This window comes from Sceloporus occidentalis, unplaced genomic scaffold (assembly GCF_023333645.1).
Source record: "Sceloporus occidentalis isolate IW3139 unplaced genomic scaffold, rSceOcc1.0.p SCAF_469, whole genome shotgun sequence".
Lineage (NCBI taxonomy): Eukaryota > Metazoa > Chordata > Lepidosauria > Squamata > Phrynosomatidae > Sceloporus > Sceloporus occidentalis.
Window position 1 is genome coordinate 221,830 of NW_028317449.1, and position 27,392 is coordinate 249,221.

At 52.4% G+C, this 27,392-nt stretch overlaps 1 protein-coding gene across 1 annotated transcript; it reads right to left on the bottom strand.

Annotated features, from left to right (window-relative positions):
* LOC149271728 (GRB2-associated and regulator of MAPK protein 2-like) lies at window positions 1-25,615 on the bottom strand. Its single transcript, XM_089507173.1, has 7 exons — window positions 25,504-25,615; window positions 20,665-20,805; window positions 5,898-6,028; window positions 3,241-4,404; window positions 1,424-1,596; window positions 540-991; window positions 1-476 (listed from the first exon to the last, which is right to left on the bottom strand). Exons 1-7 carry the CDS (start codon window positions 25,613-25,615, stop codon window positions 1-3), a joined length of 2,649 nt encoding a protein of 882 aa, XP_089363299.1.
* Window positions 25,616-27,392: the final 1,777 nt, after the last annotated feature.

Sequence of the window (27,392 nt, forward strand, 5' to 3'; positions counted from 1 at the left end):
TCATATTTTCGGCCTCCAGCCCTTGATAAATTGCATGATTTTTTTCACTTGAAGCTTAGTAAGTTTGAAGTCGTCGGAAAGAATTTCCTCCGTGAGCTGCACGAAAATGCTCCCGTCAATGCGTTCCTTTATGAAGAACGTCACCACATCCTCCGACAGGCCGATAAACCTGAGGCACCGAGACACCTCCTCCACCGACAGGGTGGATAGGTCAGAGGGTGGGTGCCAAGTGTGGGGGTCCCCGGGGAACCGGGGCATTCCTGGAGTGTGAGGAGATGACGCATTTGAATTCATTCTGGAGGACACTGGCGGCACCTCGATGACCCCTTGGGTCAGGTAAACTCTGGTGATACCCCCTTCTGCCCCTCTCAGGATAGTAGGGGAGAGCGGGGCTGTGCTCCTGATGACAATATTTTCAGTCTCAAAGCCTTTTGTCATCCTGGGTGGGGGCACGGGACACGAGCCGGTCCCACCGGCTTTAAAGATGGGTTCGGGGATGAAACGCAGCTCAGATCCAACAGAGAGAGAATCTGGAGAGCCGCTCTGACCACTACTCACATCGAAAGGGTCAAGGACGTCAGACGCACAGGACAGGGGCGACTTCTGCCTCTCCAAGGGGTCCAACCGCTCTCCGGAGGACGAGGGAGTGGAGCCAAAGGCCGGGTTGGCAAATGGATTGAGCGCTCCGAAGGGGGCAAATCGTTTCTGAGTTTGCGGGGGCTTCAGTCTAGGGCAGCTGTAGTATGTTTTAATCGCGGCGTCTGTACTCAGGAGCGGAGTCGTTCGGCCGCTGGCCACACTAGGGCCGCTGTCAGGGTAGGCCCAAGAGTCTGACCATGATGTGTGCGTGGGCTGCGAGGTGGAAGCCATGGTTCCTGACATCTGGCGACCGGAGGCATCCCCGGCCTTGCAGTCCCCCCACGTGCAGGGGTAACAGTACAGGGAGTAGGAATCCGGAGAAGGGGAGCAATTCCCGCTGCGATTTCCTGATCTGTCGGGAAAGCAAAAGAAACATTTCAGCCACGGACAGCCAGGGCAGCCACGGACAGCAGGGCAGCGTTAATGACTGATGTGTTTCCCTGATTATCGAATGGAATACAGGAGAGAGATGTTTGCCAAGTAACCATCGAGAAGACCTTTGTACTGCGCTGCTGAATGTGATGGTGCTAATGAATTAATCAATAATACCCCCTGCGGCTCTAACATCACAGCCTAGGGCCCCATAATTCCCAAAGGGCTCACATAAGATTGCAATAAGATTCAGGACAGGAATAAAGAAACGAGCTTGCGATCGGTTACAGGGCTCTGGGGTGCGATGGGGGTCAGGCTGCCGGCTTGTGGTCCGTGTCGGGGACTCATATATATATGAGTATATATTTATATATTTAGTGTTAGGGAGGAAGACCCCGTCGGATTCACTCACATGTCCTGGAGACCCGGCGAGTAGTAGGACAGGCTCGGACCGGGGGACTGGGTGGACAGAAGAGACGCCTTTGGAATCCGCGGTGGGACGGGGGGGCTGGACGAGGGCGGAAAAAGTCTCCCGCCGCGCGGAGGCACTGGGGGGGCATTGAGAAGGCGACATTCTTCCCTCACCTGTAAGAGAGAATCCATCAGGCTTCACGAGAACATTTAACCTCAAAGCAAAAGCTTTACTGAAGCAAAGCCACGCGGGCGCCATTTACAGGAGCGCCATTCACTGATTCCGCTCGGTGGGTTTGCTGCAGGAGAGCTTTTGCTGGACGATGACAGAGAAATTAAAACAAATTTCATTTCCAAATGAAAGAAAAATCTGAAAGGGCAGAAAATGAAATTAATTGCCCCAAAACGAGGGAAAAACAAAATGAAAACTTCACCCCAGACCATGTCTGGAATCCATTCGACCCTCAAAGCCGTCTGCGTGTCTCTTGGCCCCTGGGCCCTTTAGATGTGGCTCTGTCGGAGCAGCCAGCACATCTTTAGGAATCGGGCTAAAATTAATAAAGTGTCTGCAAGCCCCCCCATCATGAAAATTAACCCTTTCCATTTTTGGTTGTGGATGGCGACACTGGGCCATCTGGAGCCAAATGGGTTAATGCCTTAAAAATCATCTAAATGGCTAACAATCGCTCCAGAGGGTCTTCAGGGTTTAATGCCCCCGACGAGCGTCTCTAAGATACCAATCCCCCCGCGTCTCCCCGGATAAAGGTTACGGGGTCTCAGAGCCAATAATATCGGAGCGGCCGGGCGTCACGGCAACCGCAAGTAACCAGCGGCGCCGACTTGCTATTTATTGACATTATCACACTTTGGGGCGAGATGTTCCCACGGGGGGGGGGCATTAACTGGAGACCGGACCTCAAGGGGTACGAAGAATGACGGCATCTCTGTGCTGGGGGGGGCATTTCATGAGTAAAGAACTAACAAAGACTACCCAGAATGGGGTCACTGCTTCAACTACTTCACATCAGAAAAGAGGGTGACCTTTAATAACTTTGAAAAGGAGCCAAACCTCTTCGGTATTAAATGTTCCGCGAGCGTCAGCCTCGCCGCAGGAGCCTAGAACCAGCTGCTGCAGCTTTCTTTCTGTCCCGGTCTGCTCCCCCCCCAATATAATTGTAATAAGAGTAAAATTTTTTATATCTGATGTGTTAAACGAGTGTCTCGATCCTAAAGTATCAGTCCGACCCTTTGAATGCAGGGACTGTAGGAAATGCTGCGGGAGTTGCTGGCGCTATATAAATAAAACATAATAATAATAATCCCATTTGCATGCAGGAATCGCAGGTCCCACTAGATGACGCTGCATCACATTTCATGGAGGAGAATTCCTCAGGCTCAGGGCGATTCTTTTGGCCATATGGAGTCACAGGGACACGGAAAGAGGGGCCTGGAAAGTTGCCACTGCCAACCATAGAGACTAAAGCAGCTCATTCCAGAGCGTCTCTCGAAGTGACGCTACCATATACTACAGGAAATGGGTGCATTTGCCCTGTTTGGGTGATTAGATGGGGGCCGAATGGGGCCGATCTGTCGGCAGGCTCTGGGTTTCTATGTTTCTTATATTTATTTAAAATTAGTCATTTTTCACTCAGTATTGCCGAAATTACCCTTTTTCCAGAATCTTTGTGTTCCCTTTGAGATGTTGAAGTAATGTGGACACATAACATCGTTACTCATGGCCACCCCGTTCCCTGAACTCACCAAAACCAAACAAAAAATCAAATAAACGCTGATTAACGAACAAACTAGAGGACTCACAGCATCAGATTTTGGAGGGACTGGAGGTGGCGTCTCTGTCCTTTTCTCCTCTTTATTTAAGGCCGGTGGAGAAGACGAAACTCCTTTGCCCTCCAAGGGAGGAGAGAATGTGGTGAAGGAGATTAAGTCCTGCTGGACCTTGTTGTAGCTCTCCAGATCGATGGGTTTGCTGCTGGGTTCGGAGTAATTGTCAGAGTTCTGGTTGGTCCAAAGTTCTTCGTATGGAATTTCAACCTGCTCCTGAGTCCTAAAATCCCGCTCCACCCAGTCGGGGGTCATGTACTCCCTATCGAGGTCTGAGTTCTCTGAAGATGACCCCAAACCCTGGTGTGGAATCTCCCCACAGTTTTGTGGACCGGGGTTCTCGGGTAACGTTCCGCTGTAAACACACAGGGAGAGTCGCTGGAGACCCTGGCTGAGTTCCTCTCTGGTGTAGTTGATGGATCCGGTAGAGAAGCCTTGAAGGCAAACCCGGATCTTTCTGGGGCTGGCACATTCTTCCCCGAAGTCGGTCTTGGTCTCTCGGACAGCCTTGGAATACTCATCCGGGTTGAACCTCTGCTCTTGGCAGAAAAGGGAGCAGTCTCTCACCAGTTTGTCAAAGTGGGGGTCTCCACAGAGTAGACCTTCAGGTAGAGAAAACCGTGGCATGTCCGTGAGGAGCAGGAAGTGGAAGGGGTTCACCTCCTCCCTGCGAAGGAGGCAGCAAAGAACTACAGTCTTGGAGATGATGCTCACCAGCTTATAGCGGTGACCTTCTCGGATGACGTGAAGGTCGTAAGGGTTGCGGGCCGGGCGCGTGGGCACGATGACGTTGACAGGCAGCCGCACCTTCTCGATGATGCTCCTGATGGTATGTTCACCTTCCTGCATCTGAAGCTCCAGCGGGCTGCGGGTGCTGAAGCTTCCCTTGCACTGGAAGGGCAGGCTGAGGCTTTCGTTGGTCCGGTGGTTCATGCAGATCAGACAGGGCATCTTGCCCTTCACCTGTTTGCCGAGGGTCCCCGTCTTCCCCAGCTTTCTCAGGATGGTGTTGAAGCGGGACTTTTCCTTCACCGTCTTGGCACACAGGATCTCCGCCTGGCCCATGAGTGTCAGCTCGTCGCCGGCGTGCAGCGTAAAGTTGTAGACCTCGCTGTCCTCGCTGAATTCTCCTGACACCACCTGGGAACGAGACAAGGAAGTCACTCCTCTCACTGGGTCCAGCTGGACAGCTCTGCTGTGCTGCCCTGCCCAGAAGATAAAGACTACGTCGGGAAAGACTAAGGGAGCTCAATATCTCCGGCTTGGGGGACAGAAGAGCGAGACAGGGGGAGGAAACAAGAGATAGACAGAAGAGAAAAGGGCATGGGAGAGAGAGAGAGAGAAAGAGAGGGAGGGAGGATGGGGAAATCAAAGAGAGAGAGGGGATGAGAGACAGAGATGGGGGAGAGAAGAGAGGGGATGGGGGAGAGAAGAGATAGAGAGAGGGAATGAGAGACAGAGACGGGGGAGAGAAGAGAGGGGGATGGGAGACTGAGATGTGGGAGAGAAGAGAGAGAGAGAGGATGGGGAGACAGAGATGGGGGAGAGAAGAGAAGGAGAGAGGGGATGGGAGACCAAGACGGAGGAGGGAAGAGAGAGAGAGGGGATGGGAGACAGAGAGATGGGGGAGAGAAGATAGAGGGGACGGGGAGAGAAGAGAGGGGATGGGAGACCGAGACGTGGGAGAGAAGAGAGAGAGAGGGGATGGGAGACAGAGAGACGGGGGAGAGAAGAGAGAGGGGATGGGGAGACAGAGATGGGGGAGAGAAGAGAAAGAGAGAGGGGATGGGAGACCAAGACGGGGGAGAGAAGAGAGAGAGAGGGCATGGGGAGACAGAGATAGGGGAGACATGGGGATGGGGAGACAGAGATGGGGGAGAGAAGAGAGAGAGAGAAGATGGAAGACAGAGATGGGGGAGAGAAGAGAGAGAGAAGATGGAAGACAGAGATGGGGGAGAGAAGAGAGAGAGAAAATGGAAGACAGAGATGGGGGAGAGAAGAGAGAGAGAGAGGGGATGGGGAGAGACAGTTGAATATATAAACAGATTTAAAGACGGACAGGAAAGAGAACAAAGGAGGAGAAAAGTTAGAACAAGAGACCGAAATCTAACACTAGAGAGTCAGAGACTGAGATGGAATGGAAGGAAGTTTTACTTTACTGAGAGGGTAGTAGATAAGTGGAACAGCCTCCCAGCAGAACTGGTAGAGGGTAATGCAGTGAGGGTATTAAACATGCATGAGATAGACATACGGCTCCTGAATCTAAGACAGGGCCAACGGCTGATTAAGGTTTGACTCTTTACAGCGGGAGAAACAGGCGACTAGACGGGGGCCGGAGGGGGCCGGATGGTTCTGGGTTTCTAGGTTTCTTGTGCCTGTCCCATGCATGTTGAAATTCACTTGCTGTAATAATCTGTACCACATCTGCTGAAAGGATGTTCCACGTATCTACAGCCCTCTTAGTAAAGTAACGCATCTGATACGTGGACTCGCTTTACGTCCCACATTTCACGCACGGCACTCAGGTTAAGGCACGGCTGCGTTACGTATAAAAAGGGACTTCTGGAAAGGTCACTGGAGCCCGGCACTCCTTGTAGTTTTGCCGACGTGCGCGAGGCGGACAGAGCCCTGACCTTGACGCTGAAGGTGATGGCTTCCATGACGAAGATGCGGTCGGGGAAGACGCTGGCCACCTCCTCCACGCTGCTGAAGTACTGCACCGGCTCGCGCACGTCCCGGTCCTGATCCAGCAGCTTGAACTTCCCTGGGAGGTCAGAGAGAGGAAAGTCACCGAATGAAAACAGCCCTGCACGGGGCATTTCAAACTGAATACCAGCCCTGTATAATGTATAGATAAATCAGCGAGCTGGCCGTCCTGTATAATGTATAGATAAATCAGTGACCGGCCCCCTCTATAATATATAGATAAACCAGTGACCGGCCCCCTGTATAATGTATAGATAAATCAGTGACCGGCCCCTGTATAATGTATAGATAAATCAGTGACCGGCCCCCTGTATAATGTATAGATAAATCAGTGACCGGCCCCCTCTATAATATATAGATAAATCAGTGACCGTCTCCCTGTATAATGTATAGATAAATTAGTGACCGGCCCCTGTATAATGTATAGATAAATCAGCGACCGGCCCCTGTATAATGTATAGATAAATCAGCGACCGGCCCCTGTATAATGTATAGATAAATCAGCGAGCTGGCCGTCCTGTATAATGTATAGATAAATCAGTGACCGGCCCCCTCTATAATATATAGATAAACCAGTGACCGGCCCCCTGTATAATGTATAGATAAATCAGTGACCGGCCCCTGTATAATGTATAGATAAATCAGTGACCGGCCCCCTGTATAATGTATAGATAAATCAGTGACCGGCCCCCTCTATAATATATAGATAAATCAGTGACCGTCTCCCTGTATAATGTATAGATAAATTAGTGACCGGCCCCTGTATAATGTATAGATAAATCAGCGACCGGCCCCTGTATAATGTATAGATAAATCAGCGACCGGCCCCTGTATAATGTATAGATAAATCAGTGACCGGCCCCCTGTATAATGTATAGATAAATCAGTGAGCCGGCCCCCTGTATAATGTATAGATAAATCAGTGACCGGCCCCCTGTATAATGTATAGATAAATCAGTGACCGGCCCCATGTATAATGTATAGATAAATCAGTGACTGGCCCCCTGTATAATGTATGGATAAATCAGTGAGCCGGCCCCCTGTATAATGTATAGATAAATCAGTGACCGGCCCCTGTATAATTTATAGCTAAATCAGTGACCGGCCCCTGTATAATGTATAGATAAATCAGTGACCGGCCCCATGTATAATGTATAGATAAATCAGCGACCGGCCCCTGTATAATGTATAGATAAATCAGTGACCGGCCCCCTGTATAATGTATAGATAAATCAGTGACCGGCCCCCTGTATAATGTATAGATAAATCAGTGACCGGCCCCCTGTATAATGTATAGATAAATCAGTGACCGGCCCCCTAAAGTAAATATCTTTAGTCTGGAACAAGTAACTCCCTTCGGTCACCACTAGGGGGCGATAAAGTCATTTGTCAATATAAGGAGAAGCATTTAATATTCTTCAGCACCAGGGAGAGTTACTGCACTGCAGGGAATGGGGGGTCTATGGGGCAGTTACTGACCCCTGCAGGGAATGGGGGGTGTATGGGGCAGTTACTGACCCCTGCAGGGAATGGGGGGTGTATGGGGTAGTTACTGACCTCTGCAGGGAATGGTGGGGGGTGTATGGGGCAGTTACTGACCCCTGCAGGGAATGGAGGGGGTGTATGGGGCAGTTACTGACCCCTGCAGGGAATGGGGGGGGGTGTATGGGGAAGTTACTGACCCCTGCAGGTAATGGGCCGGGTGTATGGGGAAGTTACTGACCCCTGCAGGTAATGGGCCGGGTGTATGGGGAAGTTACTGACCCCTGCAGGGAATGGGGGGGGGTGTATGGGGCAGTTACTGACCCCTGCAGGGAATGGGGGGGGGGTGTATGGGGAAGTTACTGACCCCTGCAGGTAATGGGCCGGGTGTATGGGGAAGTTACTGACCCCTGCAGGTAATGGGCCGGGTGTATGGGGAAGTTACTGACCCCTGCAGGGAATGGGGGGGGGTGTATGGGGCAGTTACTGACCCCTGCAGGGAATGGAGGGGGTGTATGGGGCAGTTACTGACCCCTGCAGGGAATGGGGGGGGGTGTATGGGGCAGTTACTGACCCCTGCAGGTAATGGGCCGGGTGTATGGGGAGAAGTTACTGCCCCTGTGTGATTCTATAGGGGCCACATCCTGCGGGCCGGGATCCCCAGAGCCCAATAAATCCTCTCATGAGCGGCGATCCATCCAGAAAACGTCTGTCAGACCGCAGGCCGCAGGCGCTTCCTTCCAGTCCAAGTTCGCTGACATTACCTGCCCCCCCCAAGCAGTTAATGGGTTAAGTGCAGCCCGAGTGGCCCCTCGGCTCCCCGAACGGCTCGCTCTGTTCCCTGCGTCCCGAACACAATCGCCGTTATCGATTCAATGAGCCGGGAGCGTCAGACGGCGGGGGCCGGACGGGCCGGTATAAAAGGGCCATGTCTGCTCCATGCATTATTAACGAGCGTCATTATATATATCTAGTGCTTCCTGACACGGCCGCTGACCATTAACCCTCCGAAACCTTGCAGATTACGGTGTTTTTTAACATTTTTTGAATAAACTAAATATTTCATTTTTGAGTAAATTCTAACAACAATAATTTATACAGCCTGCAATAAATAGCCCACATCCGCTGACGTTTAACCCTCTGAACGCCAGACGGGGAAATACAAACCCAACAAGTAAGAAAAGGGCTTTTTGTTTACAAAATTTACTAAAAAAAAAAGAAATATTTAACAATTTGCAAAGTTTTAAAAAAGAAAATATTGAATTTATGAATAAAGTCAATCTTTCTTCTTTGAGTAAATAACCTGCGGCCGCTGACCTTTAACCCTCCGAAATATTTTTGAGTCGATTCTAATAGAATTCAGACTTTTGGGGTTATTAGCGGGGAATTAATTCGATTCATTTCCAATAATTAAAAATAATAATTATAATGAAAATGGAGGAAATAAGCTTTTGTCTGGATTTTGCGGCTTTTGCCCATTTTGGGCTGAGCGGTGTCCGTGGAGAGGGGGGGCCAGGGGTAGAGGAATTTGCGGCTGTGTGCTCTGCGCTGTGTACCCAGGGGCCACGGTCAGGGTGATCTGCACCCAGGGGCCAGGGTCAGAGTGATCTGCACCCAGGGGCCACGGTCAGAGTGATCTGCACCCAGGGGCCACGGTCAGAGTGATCTGCACCCAGGGGCCACGGTCAGGGTGATCTGCACCCAGGTGCCACGGTCAGAGTGATCTGCACCCAGGGGCCACGGCCAGAGTGATCTGCACCCAGGGGCCACGGTCAGGGTGATCTGCACCCAGGTACCACGGTCAGAGTGATCTGCACCCAGGGGCCACGGCCAGAGTGATCTGCACCCAGGGGCCACGGTCAGGGTGATCTGCACCCAGGTACCACGGTCAGAGTGATCTGCACCCAGGGGCCACGGCCAGAGTGATCTGCACCCAGGGGCCACAGTCAGAGTGATCTGTACCCAGGGGCCACGGTCAGAGTGATCTGTACCCTGAGGGGGTAATCTGGAGAGGTGGTAGGGGTACATGTTATTTTGTGCACATGCCAGGCGCTCCCATTACGTACAGCGGGGAGGAATAACCCAATTATCGGGGAAGCAGTCTGGCCCGTGGTGGGACATGCCTGGAATCAGCGCCTTACAGACAGACGTGGAACCGCCGGCAATAAGTGGTCAGCTCTTGGTCCCGGGTGACCGATCAATGCCATGAAATGGATCAGATGATTACCGGGAAAAATGCCTGTCCCCCCCCCCCCCCGAGCCCCCTCCATGAGCTGTAAATGGAGAGGATGGGGGGTGAGGGGCAATTATCAAAGAGCTCCCGGTCAGGGTGATAAACCCAGGGCATTACACGCGGGTCAGATCCGAGGGGCAAGAATCCCATCACCAGCTTCTGCTACCCAGCACGTTAATGGTTAACAGGCCCCAATATCCCTCTGGGCCTCCGGCATTTATTGAGTTAACATGGTTTAGTTGGTCGAGCCCTAGCGGCCGGTCTCTGAGCCTGGAGGCCAATCATAGAGTTAACGGTTTGTGGCGTTTCCTCTGCTGAGGTCACCTTTATTGGCTCCCTCCCCCGGGACGCTCAGCCATGGATCGTATGACAGGTTTAATGTGCACATCCGGCATTCAGAGGGTTAATAATAAAGGTCCTGGGGGTCACAGAGGATGTCTGTGGTCTGCCACTGGCACTCGAAGGGTTATCAATATACTTCCCTATTCAGAGGAGATGACTCCCATCAAGCTCATCCATGGGACTTTTAGTAATGCAGATCGGCCCCCGTCGGCCCCGTCTAGTCGCCCGTTTCTCCTGCTGTAAAGACCCAAACCTTACCCTCACTGTATTACCCTCTACCACTTCCGCCGGGAGGCTGTTCCACTTATCTACCCCCCTCCCAGTAAAGCATGAGCATTAATGCTTAATGAAATGAATTAAAGAGCCCGGCCTGAGTCTTTTCCATGCGTTCCGGCTCATTCCCCAGACGACGGGGGTCTGCGGAAAGCTTCTCTCCGAGCCCCCTGTGCAGGGGACGGTTACTTCAGGACCGCGGACAGCAGCGACTGCTTCCCTCTGCCAGCCCACGTGTGCGTGACACCGAGGGTCCGGAAACAGCCGAGGGGGCAAAACGATCCCCCGCGTCTGGATCCATTTATGGAGGAGCCTGTGCCGGGGCATTAACCCTCGCCACTAATAACAATAATAATAATAATAAAAACAACAATAACAAATAAACAATAATAATAACAACGATAACAATAATAAGCATCCTGTAAAAATGTATACAAATATATATACATTGTTGCACCAACAAGGAACTGGGCAGCTGCAGCTTCTCCCTAAGGAGAATAATAATATTCCTCGGGTAAAGCTGCAGCTGCCAGGCTCCTCCTTGGTGCAACAATCAGTGCAAACACTCACAAAAAATGGGAGCTCTCTCCATACATGCGCTGCAGAATCTGACGGCGCTAAAGAAAACAATAAATGATAATAATAATAATAAATAATAATAATGGTAATTTTAAGGCAAGACAGGAGGCTTCCTATTTTGCATCTCTTCCTTTACTCTCACCAACAGCAGCAAAGAAAGGGTTAACAAGAAACAGTGAAACAACCAATAGAACATCATACAGGAGGTATATAAACCCCTAAACCTTCCCCCTCTTCCTCTTTCTTTGCTGCTCACCGTGGCTACAGGCCTTTTGGGGCGAGCCCCTGTCATCATATTGCACTACCATTGTCTGAGTGAGCCTCCGTGTCTGCATTCAACATGTCCCAGGACGACACTCCTTCTCAGGATGCCTTCATGGCTTGGTTAGAGTCCAAGTTTTCCTCCTCCATGGAATCTTTCCTATCCAAGATGACAGCTAATATGCCTCCAGAGCAGCCCCCTGCACCCTCCAGACCTACTGCTGTGCCATCAGAATCTGACTCTGAGAAGTCTGACGAGGAGGCTCTTGGTTCTAAGCGCCCTTGGAAGGGTAGCAGTGTGTCAGCGGGCAAGGGTAAGGCACCCGCCAAACGGCCTAAAACCTCAGACACCCCTCTCCTAGATTGTGTGGAAGGTCCCTCTCAAGACCCACTCTCCATAGTGGATGAATGGCGGGCTGATTCCTCTGATGGATCTGAAGCCTCAGTAAATCTGGTTTCGTCCAGAGAATTCGACTCACGCTTCGTTCGTGAGTGTTTGGTGGATGAGCCCCACCTGGCCGAGCCCCAACAACCTTCGGGTTCATCTCCTATGGCACATGCAGCTTCCACCTCCACGGACCTCCCAGTCCTTGATCCTACGGGCTCCTCACTATTTGACCCGCATACTATGCGCCACCCCAGAGCCACTGAATGGGCCCCTCCGGAACATATCGCTCTGTATATTCATAAGTGGCTTCGCAAGTCCCTGCCTAAGGAGGTGCGCAACAAGATGAGGGCTGAATGCCCACGCCCCTGCATACCGGATAAGGTGGCTCTAACTCCCGAGTTTGACCCCAACTTGGTCTCCCTTCTGTCCCTCCAAAAGCGGGACCCCAGGAAAGGGCTGGAACAGGGTCTCAAGTCAGCCCAGGACAAACTGCTGGATCTGGTGGGCCCCGTTACCCAAATCCTGTCTCTGGCTGACAGGGCCATCCTACAGGCGGCTCCCCTCGACCCTAAGCTCGTTCGTGATTGGGCCCAACGTGTAGTGTGCCTCCTGGGCAATGCCAACGTGGCCTTAGCCACCGAACGCCGCAAAGCGGCGTTGTTTCGCATGGATCCCCGCCTGGCTTAACTAGGCTCCAAGGATTTGGGGGCAGCGGCTAATGGTCTCCTATTCGGGGACGCCTTCGTCAAAGAACTGAATAAGCATGTTTCGTTGATGACCTCCTGGAATAAGGCCAAATTGTCCATGCGGAGGGTCTTTCAGTCGAGCCCTCGTTTTTCCGCTAGGGCTGGACGACCGCGGGGCCGGGTCGCCAGCCGTTCCTCGTTCCAAGGCTCCCGGAGTTTCACGCAGACCCAGACGGCTTACAGACCCCCATTCCAGCAGCGGTCCTTCGCCCCATGTGGAGGCAGCAGAGGCCGCGGCGCTACCGGATTCCCCAGAGGCCGTTCTGGATTTGGTAAGCATGAGTTTTTCTTGTCCTTCTTCCCTTCCTCGGGTGGGGGGCAGGATATCTCGTTTTTTCCACAACTGGGGGCGGATTTCGTCAGACCCTTGGATCCTCCAAACGGTCCGGGGGTTTCAGATAGACTTCGTTTCTCCTCCCCATCAGTCGCGCAGGCCTCTCCCCATGCGCAGGTCTTCCTCCGACCAGGCCCTGGTGGAAGCGGAACTTCGTTCCCTTCGCGACAAGGGCGCTATCCAGCGGGCGTCGGGCCCTATCGGGTTTCTCAGTTCTATCTTCCTGGTGCGAAAACGGTCCGGGGACTTCCGCCCGGTTATCAACCTCCGGGCCCTCAACGCGTTCGTCGTGTATCGCCACTTCAAGATGGAGGGTATCCACCTCCTTCGAGACCTTATGTCGGAGGGCGATTGGTTCACCAGGCTGGACCTTACGGACGCGTACCTGTCCGTCCCGATCCTGCAGTTTAGCTGGGGCAGACAAATATGGTAGTTCACGGCTCTGCCGTTCGGCCTCAGTTCTGCCCCTTGGTGCTTTACGAAGCTCCTAAAGCCGGTCATGGCTCTCTTTCGCTCCCGGGGTATCAGGTGCATCGTCTACCTCGACGATATCCTGCTCTTCTCCAGCTCCAAAGAGTCCCTCCGGGTTCAGACGGACTTTGCGGTCCAGTCCCTCCACCAGCTCGGCTTCCTGGTAAACGCAAGCAAGTCCGAGCTGTCTCCGCGGCAGCGCATCCTTTTTCTCGGCTTCGAGATAGATTCGCTGGCTGCCATGCTTCGCCTCCCGAGGCCCAAGATTGTGGCCATCCGCAAAGAGATCCGGGCGCTCCTTCGGGCGAATTCCTGTTCTCTCCGTCTCCTGGCCCGGGTGGTGGGCCTCCTCTCGTCGCCCATCCAGGCGATTTTCCCGGGTCCGCTCCATTATCGAGCCCTGCAGCACCTCAAGGCGCATCATCTCCGCAGGATCCCGTCCTACGATCAGCCGGTTCAGCTGAACCCCGAGGTTCGCCAGGAGCTGACCTGGTGGCTTCGGCATATGGAGGCGTGGAACGGTCGGGCGATCTTCGGATCCCAGCCGGATTTCGTCCTCGAGTCAGACGCCAGCATGCTGGGCTGGGGTGCAGCCTCCGCCTCAGAGGCGACCGGGGGCCTCTGGTCCCTGGAGGAGCGCTCTCTCCACATCAACTGTCTGGAGTTGATCGCCGGGTCGTTCGCGATAAAGAGCTTGGCCAAGGACCGCACGAATTGCTGTCTCCTCCTTCGGATGGACAATGTGTCGGCCGTGCGCTACATAAACCGGCTAGGCGGGTCTCGCTCCAGGCGACTTACGGAAGTGACCAAGGACATTTTCAAGTTTTGTCTGGCCCGCAATATCACCCTGCAGGCGGAGTATCTCCCGGGCGCAGAAAATCTCCTGGCCGATTGGTTCTCGAGGCACTGGCGGGACGCCAGCGACTGGAGACTTCATCCTCAGGTCTTTCAGGCTCTCCATCGCCAGAGGGGTCCTTTGTGTCTAGACCTCTTTGCGTCCCGGACGAACCGGCAAACGAGAGACTTTTTCAGTTGGCTTCTGGATCCAGAAGCCCTGGCGACGGACGCCTTCTCCCAGGAGTGGCCTCCGTCGGGCGGTTATGCCTTCTCTCCTTTCGCTCTTATTTCGAGGGTTGTCCATCATCTGTCCTTAACTTTTTGGCTGATTTGTTCGAGTCGGGCAAGTCATACCGGACGATCAACGTGTTCCGTTCGGCTATTTCGTTCGGGCATGTGGGGTTCGCCGGTGATTCTGTTGGTAAGGCGCCCCTGGTTTGCCGCCTTCTGCGGGGCATCCGTCTGTCTAGGCCTCCGGCTCCTCGTTACGAATCCCTCTGGGACGTGGCGGTGGTGTTGGATTTCCTTCGGGCTTGGCCCGATAATGAATCCTTGTCTCTTCGGCAGCTTTCGGCAAAACTTACGTTGCTTCTCTGCCTGTTGTCCTTCCGCCGGGTTTTGGATGTTCGGGCGTTCGATGCGTCCGGTATCTCTTTTTCTCCTGAGGGCGTTACTTTTCGGGTCCTTCGGAGGACCAAGTCGTTGTCTTCCTCTGTGTCGTACCCGTACCTTGCTGGGGATCCACAGCTTTGTGTGGCTCGGTGCGTCCAGGCCTACCTCTCTCGTTCGGCGGTGGTCCGACCTCCCTCGGTCTCCCAACTCCTTATTTCTTATGTCAAACCGTTTAAGGCGGTGTCTCCTCCTACGCTGGCCAGATGGGTCCGGTGGCTTTTGTCTCTGGCCGGGGTGGAGCCGTCTTTTGGCGCCCACTCGGTCCCTCTGGGACATCCTTCAGGCTGCGGATTGGTCTCGGGCCTCCACGTTTCGCTCCTTCTATTTTCGGCCAGTTTCTTCGGCTGCTGTAGCTCTTTTATCAGGCGTTAAAACTGCAAAATAGGAAGCCTCCTGTCTTGCCTTAAAATTGGAAATTATTCTAGCCTTGGTGCCTGAATAATTATAATTTTAATAAAGACAGGAGGCGAGTATTTTCCCTCCCTCCTCTCCCTAGGGGTGTGTTGGGCTTGGTGGTGAGTATGTCTGCTTGCGTTTGATGCGTGCTTATTCTTTCTCGCACTTTGGGGTTTTTTCTGCGCTGGCCTTTTATGCTCTGTTTTGTCGGGCTGTTGTGTATATTTTGTTTGCTGGTGCATGGTTCTGTTACAGTTTTCTCTCTCTTTCCAGCCTGAATTCGTCTTCCGCATGTTCCTGTTGCGGTTCGCCATTACGGGCGCCTGATTGCCCGGTTCAGGAGTTCTACTGGTTCAAGCTCCGGTTCCAGTTGCTGTTCTTCGGTTTGGTTCTCCGTTGAGGACGTTCTGATGCTCCTCGGCTCCGGTTCGCAGAGGACGAAAGAGGAAGAGGGGGAAGGTTTAGGGGTTTATATACCTCCTGTATGATGTTCTATTGGTTGTTTCACTGTTTCTTGTTAACCCTTTCTTTGCTGCTGTTGGTGAGAGTAAAGGAAGAGATGCAAAATACTCGCCTCCTGTCTTTATTAAAATTATAATTATTCAGGCACCAAGGCTAGAATAATTTCCAATTATAATAATAGTCACAATAATAAATAATAATGTTAATAATAATAATAATAGTCATAATAATAATAAATAATACAAGTAATACTAAATAATAGTAAGAGTAATTAATAAAAATAAATAATAATAGTAAGAGTAATAATAATACATAATAATAAATAATAATAGTCAAAACAATAATAGTATTAGTAATAATAGTAATAGTAGTATTAGTAATAGTAGTAATAATAGTATTAGTAATAGTATTAATGATAATAGTATTAGTAATAGTAGTAATAATACTATAAGTAATAATAGTATTAGTAAGAGTAATAATAATACATAATAATAGTCATAACAATAATAGTAATAATAGTATTAGTAATAATAGTAATAATAGTATTAGTAATAGTAGTAATAATACTATAAGTAATAATAGTATTAGTAAGAGTAATAATAATACATAATAATAAATAATAGTAATAATAGTAGTAATAATAGTAATAGTAGTAATAATAATAATATTAGTAATGACTTGCACCGTGGGGTCAGCAGCGCTGGGGGGGCTCGAGGCGAGAATTCCACGGGGAGGAAGAGGATGAATTATTTAGGATCAGCTCATTAATTATTGAGGAGCCGGTGAGTTAAAAGCCCCCACTGCCCACGTTGCCTCATTTAACAGAGGTGGGGGTCTGACCCCCATCCCGTATACACCCTGAAATTAACCCTCTCGCTGCCCAGCCCTAAGAGGGGGGGTGACCCCCCCCTGCTGCCCCACGATGGGGCTTTTAATAATAAGAATAAAAATAAAGTTTCAGAAAACCCTGCAGCCGGCATAGTATATAACGGGATACATTTTACTGCCAGGAAACACACTGTCCGGGTGGGAAAGGGTTACATTTACAATGATTGGAAGAGAGATTTTAATTCATCATTAATTCTTCTGGCCAAGAATGATCTGCCCCCCCGGTAACCCACACGTGGCCGGATCTGCCCCCCGGTAACCCACACGTGGCCGGATCTGCCCCCGGTAACCCACACGTGGCCGGATCTGCCCCCCAGTAACCCACACGTGGCCGGATCTGCCCCCCAGTAACCCACACGTGGCCGGATCTGCCCCCCAGTAACCCACACGTGGACGGATCTGCTCCCAGTAACCCACACGTGGCCGGATCTGCCCCCGGTAACCCACACGTGGCCGGATCTGCCCCCGGTAACCCACACGTGGCCGGATCTGCCCCCCAGTAATCCACACGTGGACAGATCTGCCCCCGGTAACCCACACGTGGCCGGATCTGACCCCCCCGGTAACCCACACGTGGCCGGATCTGACCCCCCCGGTAACCCACACGTGGACGGATCTGCCCCCCGGTAACCCACACGTGGCCAGATCTGACCCCCCAGTAACCCACACGTGGACGGATCTGCCCCCCGGTAACCCACACGTAGACGGATCTGCCCCGAGGTAACCCACACGTGACCAGATCTGCCCCCCGGTAACCCACATGTGGCCAGATCTGACCCCCCAGTAACCCACACGTGGACGGATCTGCCCCCCGGTAACCCACACGTAGACGGATCTGCCCCGAGGTAACCCACACGTGACCAGATCTGCCCCCCGGTAACCCACATGTGGCCAGATCTGCCCCCCCCCAGTAACCCACACGTGGCCTGATCTGCCCCCCGGTAACCCACACGTAGACGGATCTGCCCCGAGGTAACCCACACGTGACCAGATCTGCCCCCCGGTAACCCACATGTGGCCAGATCTGCCCCCCCCAGTAACCCACACGTGGCCTGATCTGCCCCCCGGTAACCCACGTGTGGACGGATCTGCCCCAGGTACTGATTGTTACTGTGATTGGTTGGTGGATTAAAGGCGTTGTGGCTGCGCAGGCTGAAGATGACTTGTTTGCCAGTTTCTGTAACAAGGGGTTCAGAATAATATGTACCCCTTGGAGGGCCGAATCATGGACCAGTGCTGGGCAATTACTAGAACAGCTCAAGTATCTTACATACTGGGGTAACTTCAGCCAGCAACCCCCGACCCTCCCCCGACAGATGAATAACCCCCACCCCAGCGACCCAGACAGCGAGACTGTGGGCAGCATTGGAAACGCGGGACCCCCACAGTGTCCCCACCCGCTCTCTGTATGATCTCGCGCAGGCACTTTATTGCCCTGACCCAGCATAACCTCTTTACCTTCTGCACTTAGCGTCCCCGCGGGGCCCCTGGGACTCGGAGCCGGGATATCATCTGCCTTCCTTCCGGAGTAAAGATTGCATTTTATGCACTAAAACATCCGCCTTCCCGGAACGCCAGGGATCCTCCGGCCGGGAGAGATAACCACGGGCTCAGGGGCATCTACCTGAGAGGGTGGGGATGGGGCAATTCAGGTAACATACCACGCACCCCCCCATCCCCTGAGGAGAAAAGTTAGAACAAAAGAGCGGAATCTAACACTAGAGGATCAGAGACTGAGATGGTACGGAAGGAAGTTTTACTTTACTGAGAGGGTGGTGGATAAGTGGAACAGCCTCCCAGCAGAGGTGGTAGAGGGTAATACAGTGAGGGTATTAAACACGCATGGGATAGACATCCGGCTCCTGGATCTAAGACGAGACCAACGACTGATTAAGGTTTGAATTTTTACAGCGGGAGAAACGGGCGACTAGACGGGGGCCGAACTCTGTTTCTGAACAGCGAGGAGATGCTCTGTAGGTCTGGGTATTGCACGGCCCGGACATGTATGTGCTTAGCGTGTGCCCCTTCGCGCTCCGTGTCTGCGAGGATGTGCTAGAATGATGGGAAAATGATGCAGCTTTATGAATGGGACGGGGGAGGTTATTCGTCCTTTCTGAGTGGCCGGGATGCATTCTCATTACTTATGCATCAGCTGAATCGCTGCCATCAGAACGCGCGCATTAAAGCCAAAGCTCAGCGGGAATGACCTCAGATCCCTCGCACATCCCCGCAGCCAGAAACAATAAACCGCTAAGGAGCCGCTGAGGCCGGGGTCTGGGGGGGGCCGTGATAGGGCAGAGCTGGGTCGCAGCTCATTGGAGGCTCAGAAGGCCCCTTGCTACTTTGTTAAAGAATCACACTTAATGTTGCCTCGGCGTACACTCCTGAGAGGTTAATTGCTAGATGTGTTATTCATTGATGCATTCAGCCATTCATTCCTCCAATCATCCATCCATTCATTCATTCCTCCATTCATCCTTCGAATCATTCCTCCATTCATCCATTCAATCATTGCTCCAATAATTAATGCATGCATTCCTCCAATCATTCCTTCATGCATTTATTGAATCATTTATCCATTCATTCTTCCAATCATTCCTCCATTCATCCATCCAATCATTCCTCTAATCATTCCTTCATGCATTAATTGAATCATTCCTCTATGCATTCATGTTGATGCAATATATTAAAGCCTTAGACAAAACTCGTATTCATTGGGGTGCAGGGGAGTCTCCAGGTCTCAGGGGGGCCCCAGACCTTCTACACTAGAGAGGCCCTGTTAACATCACTCGTAATTATTCATTACTGGACCTGCGTCGGTGTGACAGGGCCAGGCTAGCTGGCTCATATGTCATATGAAGTTTAGCCGGGTCACGGAGCACTTTTGTGTCCGGTTCTGTATACCGTGACCCGGTAATATATTATATTGTGTTTATTGTGTAACCGGCCCAGAGACTGATGTGGATTCAGCCCCAGCCTTCAAAGAGACGATCCTATAATCTGGCTGGGGCTCTTAATCAGCCAACACAGCCCTGTCTGCCCAGACGGCCCCCGCACTACAGGGGGGATAACACAGGTGGGGGAACCCATTGTATTCTGTAATCCCCTCACCTGATACATCCCCTGTATACTGATGGGATTTGTGATGGGATGGGAGTGATGGGATTGGGGGTTGGGTTCGGTACACATTGCATTGAGATTGTATATAAGTTCTGTGTGTTTGTAATAAAGAGAGTTCTTCTTGGTTTACTACGAATGGTGGTCTGGATGATCCGTGGATAGCTGAGTGCTATCCGTATGAGGGACTGACTGGTGATTCCTCAGCCCTCAAACAGGGGTACCCAGCCTTGGGTACGGTGACCCTGTAACAGTCGGGGTTATCATATTGCTTTGGTTTATTCACTTCATCGTATGAATTCACATTAACGAGCACATTTCATACCTGTGCAGTCACGTGATCCAAGAGACAGCCAATGAGAGACATGCCCAGGCATCTGTGTTACATATTCACGCCGTTTTACGTCATTACATTTAAAGCTCTCGCCGGCAGCGGAAGGAGAAACCTGAGGCGGCCTGGAGAGGAACATTCAGGTCTCCGTCCCGCTGTATGTGAAGTCCACAGAGAACCTACAGCGAAGCCCATTGTGCGTGGGATGGGCCCTAGGGGCCCCTTACATATCCTGGGCCCCATAGTTTAGGGATATTTTTTCTCCGAGCCAAATCCCCCCAAACTGTCCCGGGCTGGACCTCCTGAGTAAGGACAGGTTACTAGAATATGAGCTCATTGCCCCCCCCCCGTTTCCAGCCCTCCCCTGGACCCTCCAGTTATGGTAGAAGCCGCAGAGACCCGGCACAAGACCCGGCACAAGACCCGGCACCAGCGGCGAGTGTTTTATGAATGAAGTTTTGGAATAAACTCCGTCGGCCAGAACTCCAAGTGAGAGCAACCAGGCGGCGTGCATCGGGGGGGGGGGGGTCTCGGGTTGGGGTTGTCAGCCTGCAGACAGCCGCTATTAATCCATGCCGGGGGTCACGTCAGGTCACAGGCGTCACCGGCTGCCCAATACCCGCCATAATGTATAAACCGACTAAACCTAATCAATTAACCCAAGTGTGGCCAAGAAGAATGAACGTGTAGAAACAGCAGCTACCGGGCTACTAAAAGTGGAGCAGTCACCACGGCAACCAATATACTGTAACTATAGGGGACCAAGGAAGCAGCTACAACACGAGATTCGCCCCAAAAGGCCCAGTTACCCCCTCCGTGTCCTAATGCCCCTGTTCAGCCCCCTATACCCCACCCGGCTCGGCCCCCCCGCATCCTGCTCACCTGGGTATTGGAGGGGGATGTCTATCTTGGGTCCGATGACGTAGTGGCCCTCCTCCAGGCTGTGGGCCGTCACCGTGGTCCACTGTCGGCAGGAATGGATCAGGATGACATCCTGGTCGCTGACGCCCTCCACGCGCTCCCCTGCGGTGACAAGACGGGGTTCAAAAACTTTATTTATAAATCTATTCCACGACAGCGGCTGAAAAATGGCACGGACCAACAGCAAGGGGCAAGGATTTTACCCCAGTCCGGGGTGAATGGGCAGATTCCCAGGGTTTTTACCCCAGTCTCTGTGATAATAGGAAGATTCTCAGGGTTTTTACCCAGTTTTGGGGTAAACGGGCAGATTCTCAGGGTTTTTACCCCAGTCTCGGGGTGAATGGGCAGATTCTCAGGGTTTTTACCCCAGTCTCGGGGTGAATGGGCAGATTCTCAGGGTTTTACCCCAGTCTCGAGGTGAATGGGCAGATTCTCAGGGTTTTACCCCAGTCTCGAGGTGAATGGGCTGATTCTCAGGGTTTTACCCCAGTCTCGAGGTGAATGGGCAGATTCTCAGGGTGTTTACCCCAAACTCGAGGTGAATGGGCAGATTCTCAGGGTGTTTACCCCAAACTCGAGGTGAATGGGCAGATTCTCAGGGTTTTTACCCCAGTCTCTGTGATAATGGGAAGATTCTCAGGGTTTTTACCCCAGTCTCGGGGTGAAGGGGCAGATTCTCGGGGGTCACACAGTCTTCTCTGATTTAATGATATCACAGCTGGAATCCCTGCTTGAATACAGGTGACGCCATTCAGAATATCTTTACCACCAGACAGGTCACGGTTTCTTCTGATCGTAAAAAACACTGAAATAGCTGAGGGTGCTGAGAGTGCTGGTGATGGGAGTGGCAGTCTGTGGCAGAGCCAGCATTAGCTGATCAATTCCCTGTCTTGAAGACCCTAAAACCCCTCCCCCCACACTGACAGAGGCTGCCTGAACCAATCAGCAACAATCAGCAACTTGACAACAGGGGAGAGCTAATCCTGCAGATTCTGGGAACAGGAAGTTCTGATGGCCGCTCCCATTATACACAGATATGATGGGGGGGCTTTTTATCAGCAAACATCATTAATATGAAATAAAATACATTTAACCGCTTGTGATCCGGCTACTCTGACGCATCTTATAACACGCACTCATTTTTAACCCCTCGTTAAACCTCATGAAGTGCGTGGGGTGATTAACGCAGTGATTAATCCCAGCCATTGCGAGGGGTAAGAACGCGGGGGCAGCCGACGGGGTCATAATTACCACCGATTCTCTCTAACTCCCGGCTGTCAGCTCCAAACCTGGAATTACAGAAACTCTAGAAACTTCTCGCCTCTGGGTGTCATGGCAACCGATGGGCAGAACCCCCCCTTTCCCAAGTGGCGGGGTCCTGGCCTATGAGCTGACACTCTAAATATCGCTGACGTTTTAACCCCTGATCCATGAAATGCTGAAATATCTCTGGACGGACTTGGCGTCACAAATCGTGGGGGTTTTGAGATTGATGGTCACCTCGTGGCGCAGAGGGGCATCACTCGGCTACCCAGACCGTGGCAGATGCCCCCTACAGCCGGCCGCCCGGGGCAGTTGGTTCTTCACGCCGGTCTAGGGCTCTGGGGTGTTGTAGTCGGGCTAGAGAAGAGGCGGTTTTGGATGACACGAGGGTTTGTTCTCCTGCCCCTGGACATGGTCATCAGTTTGCTCGGGGGGGTAGTTTTTAAAGCTACAAACCAAGGATTTCCCACGGCTGAGTGTGATAGAGTTGATAACGAGTCTGCCAGCTGAGCTGTCGGTGGCCACGGCTGCCGGTCCCAGATCGGTTATTGCCCTTCTTCCGGAGTCTTGGGGCCCCTCTTCAGCTCTGCTGCGTGCCACCCGCCGACTCCACTGGATTCCGCTCAAAATGGCGGCCAAAAGAAGAAATAGGGGGGTGAGGGGAAATTAGCAGAGGGCCTGGGACTGCATGCCTGTAACAGCCGCGAAACGTACAGAAGATGGCCCTGAGCTTCTAGCCAGGCCGGAAATGGGGGCCACGGGCCACGGGGTGACGGGTCAGAGACCTCACAGTTTGTGTCTCCGTGAAGCGCGTCGGATCTCACGCTCTGGGCGCATTCACTCGCAGAATGTCTCATTGCTAAGTGCAAGCTCCACAGACAACGAACCTCCTGCCCAGGGGCCACAAATAGTAGTGGCGGGGGCCACAAATGCGGTGACAGCCATGGGAAAGCTGCATTTACCATCCGTGGGGCGCCTTCCTCCGGCTCCGGGGCAGATGGGGCTTTTGTCACCCCGCGGATCACAGATTCTCACCCTGCTCAGGGGTTGTATTTGGAGTTTTTTTTGCCCTTCTGTATTTTTTTGCCCCGCACCGCGCTACGTTCCTGGTGGACAGATGGGGTCTGCTGGTAAATTAACCCCTTCACTGATGTAGTTCCAGGACGTGTGCAGAGAGAAGCCCTGTGCCTGGTCTTAAGGGGTTAATCCTTGTAGCCCCCCCCCCATTCAGGGTTTTGGGGGAGGGGAGCGGGACAGGAGCTCTGTGTGCGGATAATACAGGCTCTGCCATCTGCCCCACGCACCCTGCATGCTAATGAGGGGCACAACGCAAACACCCCCAGCAGCTGAAGTGGGTGCCAAGAGGCGCAGGGGGGCCCATGGGAAGCTCATTTATTAGCGCCCGCACTAAATCAGCCCCCTCCCCCCATTCACAGTGTCTGGGGTCCAGTGTGACCCACATTCTACATTCACACACAGACTGAAAACTGCCCCAGAGCCACCTACAACTCCCATTACTCCCATTCAATGGGTGATCGGGCATGACGGGAATTTTAGCAGCTAGAGAACCACCAGATGCCCCCATCCCCCCCGACTGGTCACTGAAACTCTCCAGGTTGCCCCTCATTAACTGAAACATGGAGCTGAAGTCACTTTGTATAAACAAATAACATCTTAGATTTCCCAAAAGTAGATTGCAAGCTCTTTAGCATAAATTGGGAGCCCAATTTGCAGTGTGCCTGTGCTAAAGAGCTTGCAATCTGTTTTATGCCAGGGGGTTTGCCAGGGTCAGTATAGCAGATTATTTTTTTTTACCCGACGGATAGCGTCTGATAATCTGGCAGACATGGGGTTAACGCGCTGACCTGGGGAGATCGATTATTTTCAGTCTGACGGCAAAGCGAGCGGCCTTATCAATCAATGCGCCGGCCCCCCGCGGCCCGCTCTGCTTCCGAGCCAGTGAGAGGCCTGCCAGGCATGGAGGGTGGATGCACGGGACAGACTCCCAGGAGAGGCAGTAAAGAAACGGCTGGGATAGACATGGCCCTGTCCAAAAATGGCTCAAGGAGTTAAATAACTGAGAGTTGCATCAAAATGCGTTGCTGGAAAGATTCCCGACTGCTGGGGGCCCCGAATCCACTGCCGGACCCCCAATCCACTGCCGGACCCCCAATCCACTGCCGGACCCCAATCCCAATCCACTGCCAGACCCCCAATCCACTGCCGGACCCCCAATCCACTGCCGGACCCCCAATCCCAATCCACTGCCAGACCCCCAATCCACTGCCGGACCCCCAATCCACTGCTGGACCCCCAATCCACTGCCGGACCCCCAATCCACTGCCGGACCCCCAATCCACTGCAAGCTCCAGCACGAGAGAGATCCCCCCTGGTTACAGAATCCTCCCTGTTATTCCAACTGAAGAAGAGACCGCCGAGGTCAGCACCATTTGCCCCCTTACTGGATCCTTACTGTGCTCCCACCACGGGCTTTCTGTCAGTATGAAGGACGGGGCTTTTCCCCAAACCGCTCCATAAAATACAACCTACAGACCCGGGAGAGAAAGTTCTTCCACCCCAGCATCAGCTACTTGTTTAGTAAATCTGCCCCTGGTCTCTCCCTCCTAATCTACGTCTCTCATGGCCTCAGCCATCAATATCCGCACCAAGGCCAGTGCCGCCTGGAGCCCCACGTGTGGCCCCTGGGGGGCATTCACATTACGTCAAGGGCACTCGCCCAGCTAACGCACTTCAACCAACGCAGATAAATGCCCTGAGACGCATCCCTGTCCGGCTATATATAATGTGCAGCCAGAATCTACAACTCCCATCAGGCCAGCCAGAATCTACACATCCCATCAGACCAGCCTTAGTCTACACCTCCCATCAGTCCAGCCAGAATCTACACCTCCCATCAGACCGGCCAGAATCTACAACTCCCATCAGACCGGCCAGCATCTACAACTCCCATCAGGCCAGCCAGAATCTACAACTCCCATCAGACCGGCCAGAAGCTGCCCCTGTGCCCCTCGACATGAATACACTTTGCCTCCATCCCTGAATAAATCACCCGCTGCCTCTGCTCCTCAGAAACCAAAATTAAATTGTAAGCTCCTAGGGCAGGAAATATCTAGAGCAACTTAGTTAAGATAGTGGGTCCTGGAGCAGGTTCCCTGTCTGTTCTAGATGTCTCCATTCAGACATTCCCAGCCGAGGCATGACTCCCAGCATCACCCCCAGCCGAGGCATCACCCCCAGCCGAGGCATGACTCCCACCCGAGGCATCACCCTCAGCCTCAGCATCACTCCCAACCGAGGCATCACCCCCAGCCGAGGCATCACCCCCAGCCGAGGCATCACTCCCAGCCGAGGCATCACCCCCAGCCGAGGCATCACTCCCAGCCGAGGCATCACCCCCAGCCGAGGCATGGCTCTCAGCCGAGGCATCACCCCCAGCCGAGGCATGGCTCTCAGCCGAGGCATCACCCCCAGCCGAGGCATGGCTCTCAGCCGAGGCGAAGCGCTCCGTCCCGTTACCTGTTCCCAGTCTGACGAGGGTGGGGAGTCGGAATTTGCTGACGATGACGTCCAAAGGTAAAGCCACGGAGCTCCAGGTGAGCGCGGAGACGCCGGCCGAGACTTTCTCCATGGTCGCCGTCTCCCGGCAGCATAACCCTCGGCAAAGAGCTGCAGCTCAGGGCTCCTGGGGCTTCGCCAAGAGTCCCACCAACCCCACCACGACCAGCAGCCCCACCGCCAGCAAGAGGTCCGAGGGCAGCGCTGGGAAGGCACGGCGGGACGCGGCTCCGGGAGGTGCCATGGTGCTCCGACTCAGAAGCTTCATGACATTCCCAGACTTCTGAGCAGGACCAGTCGGAGGCTCCCTCCACCCCCAGCCGACAGTCAGAAGCCCGCCCCCACCCGTGGGACTTTCAGAGAGTTTGGCCGCGGCCCCTCCTCAGGAGACGGGGGGGGGGGATGCGCTGGAAGCATCAGCCGCACAAAGTGATCGCATCCCCTGCAGGGTATCGGCCGCTGTCCTGGAACACCGTCACTAACGCAGCAATCAATGGGTTAATCCCGATCTATACTAATCAGCTCATTAGCAACTCTGCAAATCAGTGCAGCACACTGTGTACACGCGTGTATTGGTGTGTGTTAGTGTGTACACGCGTGTATTGGTGTGTGTCAGTGTGTACACACGTGTATTGGTGTGTGTCAGTGTGTACACGCGTGTATTGGTGTGTGTCAGTGTGTACAAGCATCTGTCAGTCTGTAATAGCGTGTGTGTCAGTGTGTACCTGTGTGAATCCGTGAGTACCGGTGTGTGTCAGCGTGCATTGGTGAGTATCAGTGTGTTCCGTTGTATCGGTGTGTATCAGTGTGTGTTGGTGTGTATTCGTCTGTGTCAGTGTGAATCAGTGTGTGTCATTGTGTGTCCTTGTATCGGTGTGTTACATTGTATTAGTGTGAATGAGTGGGTATCCTGTGTATCAGTGTGTGTTAGTGTGTTACATTATGTCTGTGTGAATCGGTGTGTTACATTGTATCAAAGTGTATCAGTGTGTGTCGTGTGTTACATTGTATCAGTGAGTATTAGTGTGTGTTGGTATGTATCGGTGTGTGTAATTGTATCAGTAGGTATCGGTGTGGGTATTAATGTGTGTGTCGGTGTGTTACACTGTATGGGTGAGTATTAGTGTGTGTTGGTATTTATCGGCGTGTTACATTGTATCAGTGGGTATCGGTGTGAGTATCAGTGTGTTACATTGTATTGGTGTGCATTAGGGTGTATCAGTGTGTGTTACCTTGTATCAGTGAGTATTGGTGGGTATTAGTGTGTGTTGGTGTGGTACATGGTATCAGTGAGTATTAGTGTGTGTTGGTGTGTATCGGTGTGTTACATTGTGTTGGTGTGTATCAGTGAGTATTGGTGGGTATTAGTGTGTGTTGGTGTGGTGCATTGTATCAGTGAGTATTAGTGTGTGTTGGCGTGTATCGGTGTGTTACATTGTGTTGGTGTGTATCAGTGAGTATTGGTGGGTATTAGTGTGTGTTGGTGTGGTGCATTGTATCAGTGAGTATTAGTGTGTGTTGGTGTGTATCGGTGTGTTACATTGTGTTGGTGTGTATCAGTGAGTATTGGTGGGTATTAGTGTGTGTTACCTTGTATCAGTGAGTATTGGTGGGTATTAGTGTGTGTTGGTGTGGTACATGGTATCAGTGAGTATTAGTGTGTGTTGGCGTGTATCGGTGTGTTACATTGTGTTGGTGTGTATCAGTGAGTATTGGTGGGTATTAGTGTGTGTTGGTGTGGTGCATTGTATCAGTGAGTATTAGTGTGTGTTGGTGTGTATCGGTGTGTTACATTGTGTTGGTGTGTATCAGTGAGTATTGGTGGGTATTAGTGTGTGTTACCTTGTATC